Raw genomic sequence first — 11,381 nt, 5'->3', positions numbered from 1 at the left:
AGACCAGAAAGGGACCTTGGGGGTCTTCTAATCCAGCCCTCTGCTCAAACAGGAAACCCTGATTTATACCATTTCAGATATTATTATTATTATTATTATTATTATTATTATTATTAATAATAATTTATTAGATTTGGATGCCGCCCCTCTCCTTAGACTCGGGCGGCTCACAACAAAATAGTGACAGTGTAACAAATGAATAGTAAAAACATTCTAAAACCCAACATTGGAACCATACAACACAATCATACCATGCGTAAACTGTATAAGCCTGGGGGATATCTCAGCTCCCCCATGCCTGGCGACATAAGTGGGTCTTTAGTAACTTACAAAAGGCGGTTCTAATCTCCGGGGGGAGTTGATTCCAGAGGATGGGGGCCACCACAGAGAAGGCTCTTCCCCTGGGGCCCACCAGACGACATTGTTTAGTCGACGGGACCCGGAGAAGGCCAACTCTGTGGGACCTTATCGGTCACTGGGATTCGTGCAGCAGAAAATGGTCCCGAAAGTATTCTGGTCCAATGCCATGTAGGGCTTTATAGGTCATTATCAACACTTTGAATTGTGACCGGAAACTGATCGGCAGCCAGTGAAGGCCGCAGAGTGTTGGAGAAACAAGGGCAAATCTAGGTAGCCCTATGATAGCTCTCCTGGCTGTGTTCTGCACGATCTGGAGTTTCTGAACACTCTTCATAGGTAGCCCCATGTAGAAAGCGTTGCAGTAGTCGAACCTCGAGGTGATGAGGGCATTTGAAAAAGTGAAGCCTCTTCTTAAAAACCTCCATTAATGAAGCAACCCAGAGAAGGGCCACATTTACCTTTCCCTACCGGATCAGTCCCGGAGGCTGGCGTGCGTTTGTGTGTGTGTGGGGGGTGGGTGGGGGGGTGGCAGGCATAGAAACATAGAAGACTGACAGCAGAAAAAGACCTCATGATCCATGTAGTCTGCGCTTATACTATTTTCTGTATTTTATCTTACAATGGATCTATGTTTATCCCAGGCATGTTTAAATTCAGTTACTGTGGATTTATCTACCACGTCTGCTGGAAGTTTGTTCCAAGCATCTACTACTCTTTCAGTAAAATAATATTTTCTCATGTTGCTTTTGATCTTTCCCCCAACTAACTTCAGATTGTGTCCCCTTGTTCTTGTGTTCACTTTCCTATTAAAAACATTTCCCTCCTGGACCTTATTTAACCCTTTAACATATTGAAATGTTTCGATCATGTCCCCCCTTTTCCTTCTGTCCTCCGGACTATACAGACTGAGTTCATGAAGTCTTTCCTGATACGTTTTATGCTTAAGACCTTCCACCATTGGCATGTGCACCCCCAGGTGAGAATTTGCTTCTGCACATGTGAAAATTGCTGAAATCTCACGCGAGGAAGGCCGAAAATCACAGATTTTCACTGATTTCTTTGGTTCCGCGCATGAGCGGAGGCAAATTCCTGCACGGCAGGCATGCGCAGATGTGCATGCATTGCCATTTCCACTAACGGATCGGGCGATCCCAAGCGTACCTGGGTCAGGTCAATACTGAAGCATCCACAACTTCTGAAGTTTCCACTGGTTAATTGTTCTCGCTGTTAGAAAGCTTCTCCTTAATTCCAGGTTCCTTCGCTCCTTGACCAGTTTCCATCCGTTGTTTCTTGTTCTGCCCTTTGGTGCTTTGGAAAATAAGTTGATCTCCCTTATATTTGTGGCAGCCTCTCAAATATTGGAATACTGCCATCATGTCCCCCCTAGTCCTTCTTTTCTCTAGATTAGCCAAACCCAAATTCTGCAATTGTTCGTCATAGGTTTTAGCTTCCAGTCCATCATCTTAGTTGCTCTAATGCAGTGTTTCCCAACCTTGGCAACTTGAAGATATTTGGACTTCAACTCCCAGAATTCCCCAGCCAGTAGCTGGCTGGGGAATTCTGGGAGTTGAAGTCCAAATATCTTCAAGTTGCCAAGGTTGGGAAACACTGGTCTAATGGGCTCATTCTCCCTTGATCTTAAAGGCTTTAACCATAGATTTTTCCCGTCACCCTACTAGGTTTTTTTTAAGAGAAAGGGCTAAAATTGAAAGTCTCCCTGTAGAGCTAATTATTGTTTTTCTCCCTTGAATTTCTGCTCAGGCAGAAACCTATCAAGAAAACAATGCATTATGGAGTGATACCAAAATATTTCTCCGTATTGAATTTTTACATTGGGACTAGTGTCTTCTGGGTGGGCATAATTAAAACCGTTCTGTATCATTAACCACATTGCCAAAGTTCTATACACCTCTGAAAGGTCTCAATTATAAAGTACAAAACAGGAGAGGTAGATTTGCACATCATAATTTCCCAATGTGGAGTTTTACGGGTTATAATTTAATGTGAAGTGTGATCTCCCTGCAGGACTGATTTATTCCATAGTAAATGCAATAAACCTACCTTTTCAAAGTGCTTCCCCCCCCCCTCAGGCATTGAGGATATTTATGAGCCCATCTTGAATGCTTTACTTTGGTTGTTGAATAGGCCTTTTATTATGTTGGATCTGCATTATTTATATTTGTTATATTTTCAACCTGCTTTTTTAATGTATAATTTTGGTCAGGGTTTAATGTAGAATTTTGTGTTTTCTCTACAACAATGGTAGGTGAGTTAGGCTTTAAAGTATGTGGACTTAAGTCCCAGAATTTCCCAGCCAGAATGCTAATTAGGGAATTCTGGGGGTTGGAATGCACATACTGTATCTTAATGTTACTAAAATTGAGAAACACTACATCTATGTACTGTATCTACAGATCTATATTTATTTTTGGTGGTGTGTTTACATAGTGTGTATATACAGACACCCAAGTAGTAGTAGTAGTAGTAGTAGTAGTAGTAGTAGTAGTAGTGGTAGTAGTAGTAGTAATAATAATAATAATAATAATAATAATAATAATAATAATAATAATAGATTAGATTAGATTAGATTAGATTAGATTAGATTTATTGGATTTATATGCCGCCCCTCTCCGCAAACTCGGGGCGGCTCACAACAATGGTAAAAACAATACATAATAACAAATCCAATACTCACCAATCCAATTACAATTTTAAGCTAAAAAATTCATAAAAAACAACCCCAGAATATTAAAAAACAAGCACACAATCAATCTAACACCAAAACAACATGGGCAAGGGGGAGATGTTTTAGTTCCTCCATGCCTGACGGCAGAAGTGGGTTTTAAGGAGTTTGCGAAAGGCAAGGAGGGTGGGGGCAATCCTAATCTCAGGGGGGAGCTGGTTCCAGAGGGTCGGAGCCGCCACAGAGAAGGTTCTTCCCCTGGGTCCCGCCAGACGACATTGTTTAGTCGATGGGACCCAGAGAAGGCCAACTCTGTGGGACCGAACCGGTCGCTGGGATTCGTGCGGCAGAAGGCGGTCCCGAAGGTATTCTGGTCCGGTGCCATGAAGGGCTTTATATATAATAATAATAATAATAATAATAATAATAATAATAATAATAATAATAATTTATTAGATTTGTATGCCGCCCCTCTCCGAAGACTCATATACCCATATACACAAATATTATCCATATACATTAGACACACATAAATATACCCATAATACATTAAATATTGCACACTGCCTACAGTCAGTTTTGTGAGATGCAACTATACAAATTTAGAGTAGAACAGCAGAGTTGGAAGTGGGGTCTTGTACTCCAACCCCCTGCTTAGGCAGGAAACCCTATAGCATTTCAGACAAATGGTTATCTAATCTCATCTTTAAAACTTCCAGGGTTACAAAATGTGCAACTTCTGCAGGCAAGCTGATTATTGTTCTAACTGTCAGGATATTTATCTGAAATGTTCTAAGTTGCTTCCTCCTTGTTTAGTTTCCACCCATTGCTTCTTGTTCTATCCTCAGGTGCTTTGGAGGATAGTTTTACTCCCTCTTATTTGTGGCAACCCTTGAGACTTCTTTTCATTAAATTAGACATTGGGAACTTAATAATATAAATTTGGGAACAAATTTCTCGTGTGTCCAATCACACTTGGCCAATAAAGAATTCAATTCAATTCAATTCCATATTCAATTGCATATGTTTGTGCATTATATATATATATATATATATATATATATATATATATATATATATATATATATGTGCATTTTATATATACTGTATATATATAATATATGCATTTTATATATATATATATATATATATATATATATATATATATATATATATACACACACACACACACACACACACACACACACACACACACACACATAAATTGTCTGTCTGTATGTGTAAATGTACATATGTATATACGGTACATTGCTCCAAAAAATAAAAAATAAAGGGAACTCTCAAAGAACCCATCCTAGATCTGAATGAATGAAATATTCTCATTGAATACTTTGTTCTGAACAAAGTTGAATGTGCTGACAACATGTGAAATTGATTGTCAATCAGTGTTGCTTCCTAAGTGGACAGTTTGATTTCACAGAAGTTTGATTTACATGGCGTTATATTGTGTTGTTTAAGTGTTCTCTTTATTTTTTGGAGCAGTATATATTATATGTATCTCTGTATGTATATAAATTTATATCCATACATATACTACAAATGTATTTTATACAGTAAACCACACAGACACACACAGTAGAATAGGTTTTGGCATTAACCTATTCCGAATTCCTGTGCTTGTCGTCCTTTCGGTCGTTTCCGCTCTTCGCCTTCTCGGGAAGCAACAGAAACGGAAGCCGCCAAGTCTGGGGAAGGTCGTTTTTCCTCCCCCCGTTTCCAACTTAGTACCTTCCATTCGCTCCCGCTTCCAGGGGCCTGCGGGCCGGCCCAAAGTGCTCCCGCGGGGGTGGGGGGTGGGTTGGCCGTCCAGCCAAGCCTCCGCTCCCAGCCCCGGTCATTCCAAGGCCGCCGGGTCGCAGGGGAAGTACTCGCCGGCCAAGCCAGGTGCGCCGCCTCAACTAGCCGGAGGAGGTGCGAGGTGGGCCGGGCGGGGATGCTTGCGTGTGCCGGCCTATAAAGGAGGACCGGCTGCAGCTCCTCCCCGGACCCCTCGCTCTGTATCTGTTACCTGGGGACGGCCGGGAGCGCATGGATGGATTCCCAACGGAAGAAGAAACGGACCGGCTTCACCATCGGGCTGCTTTTCCTTTCCGGAGGGATCGAGTATGGTAGGTTGGCCCGGAGGTCGGTGAACGGGATCACCTGGGAGGAAGGTTGGTGGGTGGGGAGAGAGAGGGAAAGGGCACCACGGGGTGGTCTGAGGGGGGGAAACCTCGGTGCATCTTTTCCTAGGGTTTTCGCCTCGGGTATATTTTTATTTATTTACTTGTCATACAAATATAGTACTGCAGTATGTTTAGCATAATATAAGTATCAAGTAGAGATAGAAAAGATAAAAAGACATTAGGACAGGGACGGTAGGCACGAAGGTGCACTTATGCACACCCCTTACAGACCTCTTAGAAAAGGGGAGAGGTCTATTGTAGATAATGTAAGGTTGAAGATTTTGGGACTGGGGGGAGGAAACAACAGAGTCCGGTAGTGAATTTCAGGCATTGACCATATTGCTAAAATCGTATTTCCTGCAGTCTAGTTTGAAGCAATTTATATTTAGTTTGTATCTATTGTGTGCTGTTGTGTTGTTGTTGTTAAAGGTGAAGTAGTCGCTATCTGTCTGTCTGTTTGTCTGTCTGTCTGTCTGTCTGCCTGCCTACCTACCTACCCACCCACCCACCATTCCATCCATCCATCCATATATGTATATGTATATTGTGTATATATAGAGTATACTGTATATCTATATATGTCACATATTTTTGCTGAATTTGAAAATTAAGGGAGACTAGGATAGATCTATTTTGGCCTATACTGTATATACTGTATATATATATAGCTCAGAAGTCAATCAAACTGTGAAATCAAACTGTCCACTTAGGAAGCAACACTGACTGACAATCAATTTCACATGTTGTCAGCACGTTCAATTTTGTACAGAACAAAGTATTCAATGAGAATATTTCATTCATTCAGCTCTAGGATGTGTTCTTTGAGAGTTCCCTTTGTTTTTTGAGCAGACACACACACACACACACACACACACACAATTAGAGTTGGAAGAAATCTTGGAGATCATCCAGTCCAACCCCCCCCCTCCAAGCATGATTCCCTCCAACATTCCAATCTCCCTTTAAAAAGGAGTTGTTATTTTATTTTCAAGTTTTTATTTTTTATTTATTTATTTACTCAAGTAGGTATTGGTGGTATACAAAGATATAACAATGTTTATATACAGTGGTCCCTCGATCATCGCGAGGGTTCCGTTCCAGGACCCCAAGCGATGATCGATTTTTCGCGAAGTAGCGGTGTGGAAGTAAAAACACCATCTGCTGTGGCTCCACGCGTGCACGCCGCTTGGAGCCCTGAGATTGAACTTGGAAAAGGGCTCACGAGGCTTCTGTCCCGCGGCTGCCCTTCTGGACTCTGGGGAGATGCCTTCGGGAACGCGACCCTTTCAATTTTTTTCCAATGTAAGACATACCCCGAAAGTAAGACGTAGTGGGGCTTTTGGGGGTAATACCGTGTTTCGGGGAAACACGGTATTAGGAGTTTGGAGAAAACACTACTCAAAACAAACAATGCTTCTTACAACACACATAAACACCGCAACGAGAATTGCGATAGCACAACTCTTTTAAAATGACCAGACCCCAACGGAAGAATTAATTATAGATAAGATATATACATGTGTGGAGATGGATGAACTCACTAACTCAATTAAGGGAAACAAAATCACGGAATCAAAACGAACATGGCAAAAATGGCATGAATGGGTTCAAAAGAGAATATAGAAACAATATAATAAGAAGCAACAGTACAATGGAAACAATCTACAGCTACCTTGTGAAAAGTTTTATTTACCAGTTATTGAATATAATAAATATTAGAATATAAAAGTATGAAATATAATGTATATAATGGAATGTAATAGGTAAAAATTTATTTTAAGAATTTTAAAAGAGATGGTTTATAATCTGTAAAACAGAATAATGTGTGATTTGAACTATATGTGAAAACTCAATAAAGAAATTTATTTAAAAAACAAACAAACTGCGATTTTTAAAGAGGCTGGGCAGCCATTTGTCCAAAATGGTATATAGGGTCATATGTTAAGAGACCTCCAAGGCCTTTTCTCGCTCTATTCTGATTTATTAGATTTGTATGCTGCCCTTCTCTGAAGATTGTGTTCAGTTCTGGAGACCTCACCCACAAAAAGATATTGACAAAATTGAACGGGCCCAAAGACGGGCTACAAAAATGGTGGAAGGTCTTAAGCAGAAAACGTATCAGGAATCACTTAATGAACTCAATCTGTATAGTCTGGAGGACAGAAGGGAAAGGGGGGACATGATCGAAACATTTCAATATGTTAAACGGTTAAATAAGGTTCAGGAGGGAAGTGTTTTTAATAGGAAAGTGAACACAAGAACAAGGGGACACAATCTGAGGTTAGTTGGGGGAAAGAGCAGAAGCAACGCGAGAAAATATTATTTGACTGGAAGAGTAGTAGATGCTTGGAACAAACTTCCAGCAGACGTGGTTGGTAAATCCACTGTCACAGAATTTAAACATGCCTGGGATAAACATATATCCATCCTAAGATAAAATACAGAAAATAGTATAAGGGCAGACTAGATGGACCATGAGGTCTTTTTCTGCCATCAGTCTTCTATGTTTCTATGTTTCTAAACCAGGGGTCCCCAAAATTGGCAACTTGAAGACTTGTGGACTTCAACTCACAGAATTTTCCAGTTGCCAAGTTTGAAGACCTCTGTTCTAAACATTCTAGATTGCCAAAAGATTTGGATCTGTAAGTGAACAAACAAGTTTTTTTCTAATAATAATAATAATGATGATGATGATGATGATGATGATGATTTATTTATTTATTTATTTATTGGATTTGTATGCCGCCCCTCTCCGTAGACTCGGGGCGGCTAACAACAGTGACAAAAAACAGAATGTAAAAATCCAATATTACAACAGTTAAAAACCCTTGTTATAAAACCAATCATACATACAAAGATACCATGCATAAATTGTAGAAGCCTAGGGGGAAAGATTATCTTAGTTCCCCCATGACTGACGGCAAAGGTGGGTTTTGAGGAGCTTACGAAAGGCAAGGAGGGTGGGGGCTATTCTAATCTCCGGGGGAAGTTGGCTCTTCCCCTGGGCCCCGCCAACCGACATTGTTTAGTTGACGGGACCCGGAGAAGGCCCACTCTGTGGGACCTAATTGGTCGCTGGGATTCGTGTGACAGAAGTCGGTCCCTGAGATAAACTGGGATTATTATTATTATTTATTAGATTTGTATGCCGCCCCTCTCCGAAGACTCGAAGACTATTGCTTTTCCAAACTGAGCTCTGAATATTTTATACTTAATATTTTATTTTCATCCCGCCTTTATTATTATGTTCCTAAATAACTAAGGTGGCAAACATTCCTGGTGCTCCTTCTTCCTCCTATTTTCCCCACAACAAACCTCGTGAGGTAAATTGTGCTGAGAGATAAGGACTTGCCCAAAGTCGCCCAGTCAGCTTTCATACCTCAGGCAAGGACTAGAACTCACAGTTCCTGGTTTCTAACCTAAAGCCTTCACCACTGGAACTAATTGACTCTCTTTTCCCCGGGAATTCATTATTATCCTGCGTTTTCGTGTTTTCACCTGTGGCGTCCTGGGTGTTTTGATGATGTTATCTAGTTCGGTAATTAAAAGCTTGTAAATTGAAATAATTGAACACGGGGGGGGGGGGGAGACTTTTATGTGCAAAATAAACAAATATGCATCAATTTTTCCAGTTCAATTTTCATATCATTATGTTCAGAAATGTTCAAGCTACCAATCCCACACCTAGTTTAGTAAAACCTATCCATAAATTGAAAAATATTTCACAAAAACAGGGGGGGGGGGCGCATTTTATCAGCAAAATAAACCAATAAGCATCAATTTGTTCATTGCAATTTTCATTCCAATGTGTACAGAAATGTTCAAACTTGTTTCCAAGTGAAAAAAGCTTTCAAAAAGACCAAATATAAGTACCTAAAATGATCAATTTGTGGTCCGGGTCAATGAATGTTCAAGCTACCATTTTGCAAGCAAAGCTATCCATAAATTGAAAATAAATTCACAAAAACGGGGGGGCGGGCGCATTTTATCAGCAAAATAAACCATTAAGTATTAATTTTTTCATTGCAATTTTCATTCCAATGTGTACAGAAATGTTCAAACTTGTTTCCAAGTGAAAAAAGCTTTCAAAAAGACCAAATATAAGTACCTAAAATGATCAATTTGCGGTCCGGGTCAAATAGACCCGGGAACATAACATTAGGGAGTTTTTTTGAACAGAAAAGCAGGGTTAAAAAACCATACAGCACATACATACCAAACATAACATATAAGAAAGCCTGGGGGAGAGGTCTTAATTCCCCCATGCCTGGTGATATAGGTGAGTCTTGAGTGACTTGCGAAAGACAAGGAGGGTGGGGGCCGTTCTAATCTCCGGGGGGAGTTGATTCTAGAGGGCCGGGGCCGCCACAGAGAAGGCTCTTCCCCTGGGGCCTGCCAAACGACATTGTTTGGTCGACGGGACCTGGAGAAGGCCAACTCTGTGGCACCTTATCAGCCGCTGGGATTCGTGCGGTAGAATGCGGTTCCGGACCAAAGATTTCCCAGTTCACTCCTGACCCTCTGATATTCTGTTCCTGTCACCCTTAATCTGCACCAGGCGCGGGTTCCAACTTACCGCCGCTACCGGTGCTGATGCGAGCGTGCGTCGGAGCGAGATTTGGCTTGCAGGAAGCAAATCTCACGAGAAGACGTGCGGGCGTGTGAGGTACGATCTCACATTGTGCTGTTTGATGGAAAACGAAGGAGGAGAAGGAAAACTGAGGAAAGAAAAGGGGTGAATTCTCCCCCACAACAGGGGCCCAGGTCGCTCCCTGGCTGACTCAGTCAGGTTGCAAAAGCAGGAGCCTGTTTTACAGTGCCGTGTTTTGTTCAGATTGCAAACCAGCAAGCTTCTACTTGTCCCTCTGAAGGAAGGTTTCGCAGTTGAACAGGCAGAAGCGTTAACATTTCCATGAGTTTGCGAGTGTCAGAACAGGTATTATGACTTCCTTTCCGACTTTCTGAAAGGTGGAAGTAATTTGTCTGTCTTCAAACTTGTCCCCTATCCGAAGATGTTATTTTATTTTATTTTATTTTATTTTATTTTATGTTATTTTATTTTATTTTATTTTATTTTATGTTATTTTATTTTATTTTAATTTAGTTTAGTTTGTTTTGTTTTATTTTATTTTATTTTATTTCATTTTATTTTATTATTTTATTTTATTTTATTTTATTATTTTATTTTTTCTTTTCTTTTCTTTTCTTTTATGATATTTTATTTTATTTTATGATATTTTATTTTATTATTTTATTTTATTTTATTTTATGATATTTTATTTTATTTTATTATTTTATTTTATTTTATTTATTTTATTTATTTTATTTATTTTATTTATTTTATTTATTTTATTTATTTTATTTATTTTATTTTATTTTATGCCATAATGGAAGGAAGTTGGGAGACAGATGTGAAAAATAAATAATCGATGAAAGTCTCTCAGGCTAATTAGCTCAGAGAGAAGTAAACGGAAGTTGGAGGAAGAGGATCCAGCCTTCTTAAATTGTAAATGGAGCAGAGAGAGTGGACTGAAAAAAAAGTTTTGTTTTTCTCTGTTAGTACTTGAAAATGGGATGCCACCTGTTTCCCCTCAACCAGAAATCAAGAACTGCTTTGTATATCTTCGGAGAGAGGCAGCATACAAATCTAATAAATAATAATAAAAAATAATCTTATCTATCTATCTATCTATCTATCTATCTATCTATCTATCTATCTATCCATCCATCCATCCATCCATCCATCCATCCATCCATCCATCCATCCATCCATCCATCCATCCATCCATCCTGTTAAAAAAAAATAAAGGGAACACTCAAATAACACATCCTAGATCTGAATGAACGAAATATTCTCACTGAATATACTTTGTTCTGTACAAAGCTGAATGTGCACAACACAATGTAAAATTGATTGTCAATCAATGTTGCTTTCTAAGTGGACAATTTGATTTCACAGAAGTTTGATTTACTTGGAGTTATATTGTGTTGTTTAAGTATTCCCTTTATTTATTTATTATTATTTTTTGAGCACTGTATATAAACGCCAAATACCACTCACTCATCACGAAATCTCCAGAACTGTAAAATCTTCAAATTTGAAACTGGGCATGTATATTCCTCTTGGCTTCTAGTTGCTCACTAAGAAAGGA

At 39.6% G+C, this 11,381-nt stretch overlaps 1 protein-coding gene across 1 annotated transcript in view; it reads left to right on the top strand.

Moving 5' to 3' along the window:
* The first annotated feature begins 4,490 nt into the window (after positions 1–4,490).
* Positions 4,491–11,381, top strand: part of LOC139168224 (major facilitator superfamily domain-containing protein 8-like) — a 47,013-nt gene continuing 40,122 nt past the window's right edge. Inside the window, exon 1 of the mRNA XM_070753738.1 lies at positions 4,491–5,172. Within this exon, the coding sequence (XP_070609839.1) occupies positions 5,097–5,172 (76 nt within the window). The 5' untranslated portion in view covers positions 4,491–5,096. The remainder of the gene's footprint in view (positions 5,173–11,381) is intronic.

Source organism: Erythrolamprus reginae, chromosome 5, assembly GCF_031021105.1.
Source record: "Erythrolamprus reginae isolate rEryReg1 chromosome 5, rEryReg1.hap1, whole genome shotgun sequence".
Taxonomy (NCBI): domain Eukaryota; kingdom Metazoa; phylum Chordata; class Lepidosauria; order Squamata; family Dipsadidae; genus Erythrolamprus; species Erythrolamprus reginae.
The sequence above is the reverse complement of the archived record's forward strand: the minus strand, read 5'-3'. Positions and strand labels throughout refer to the sequence as shown.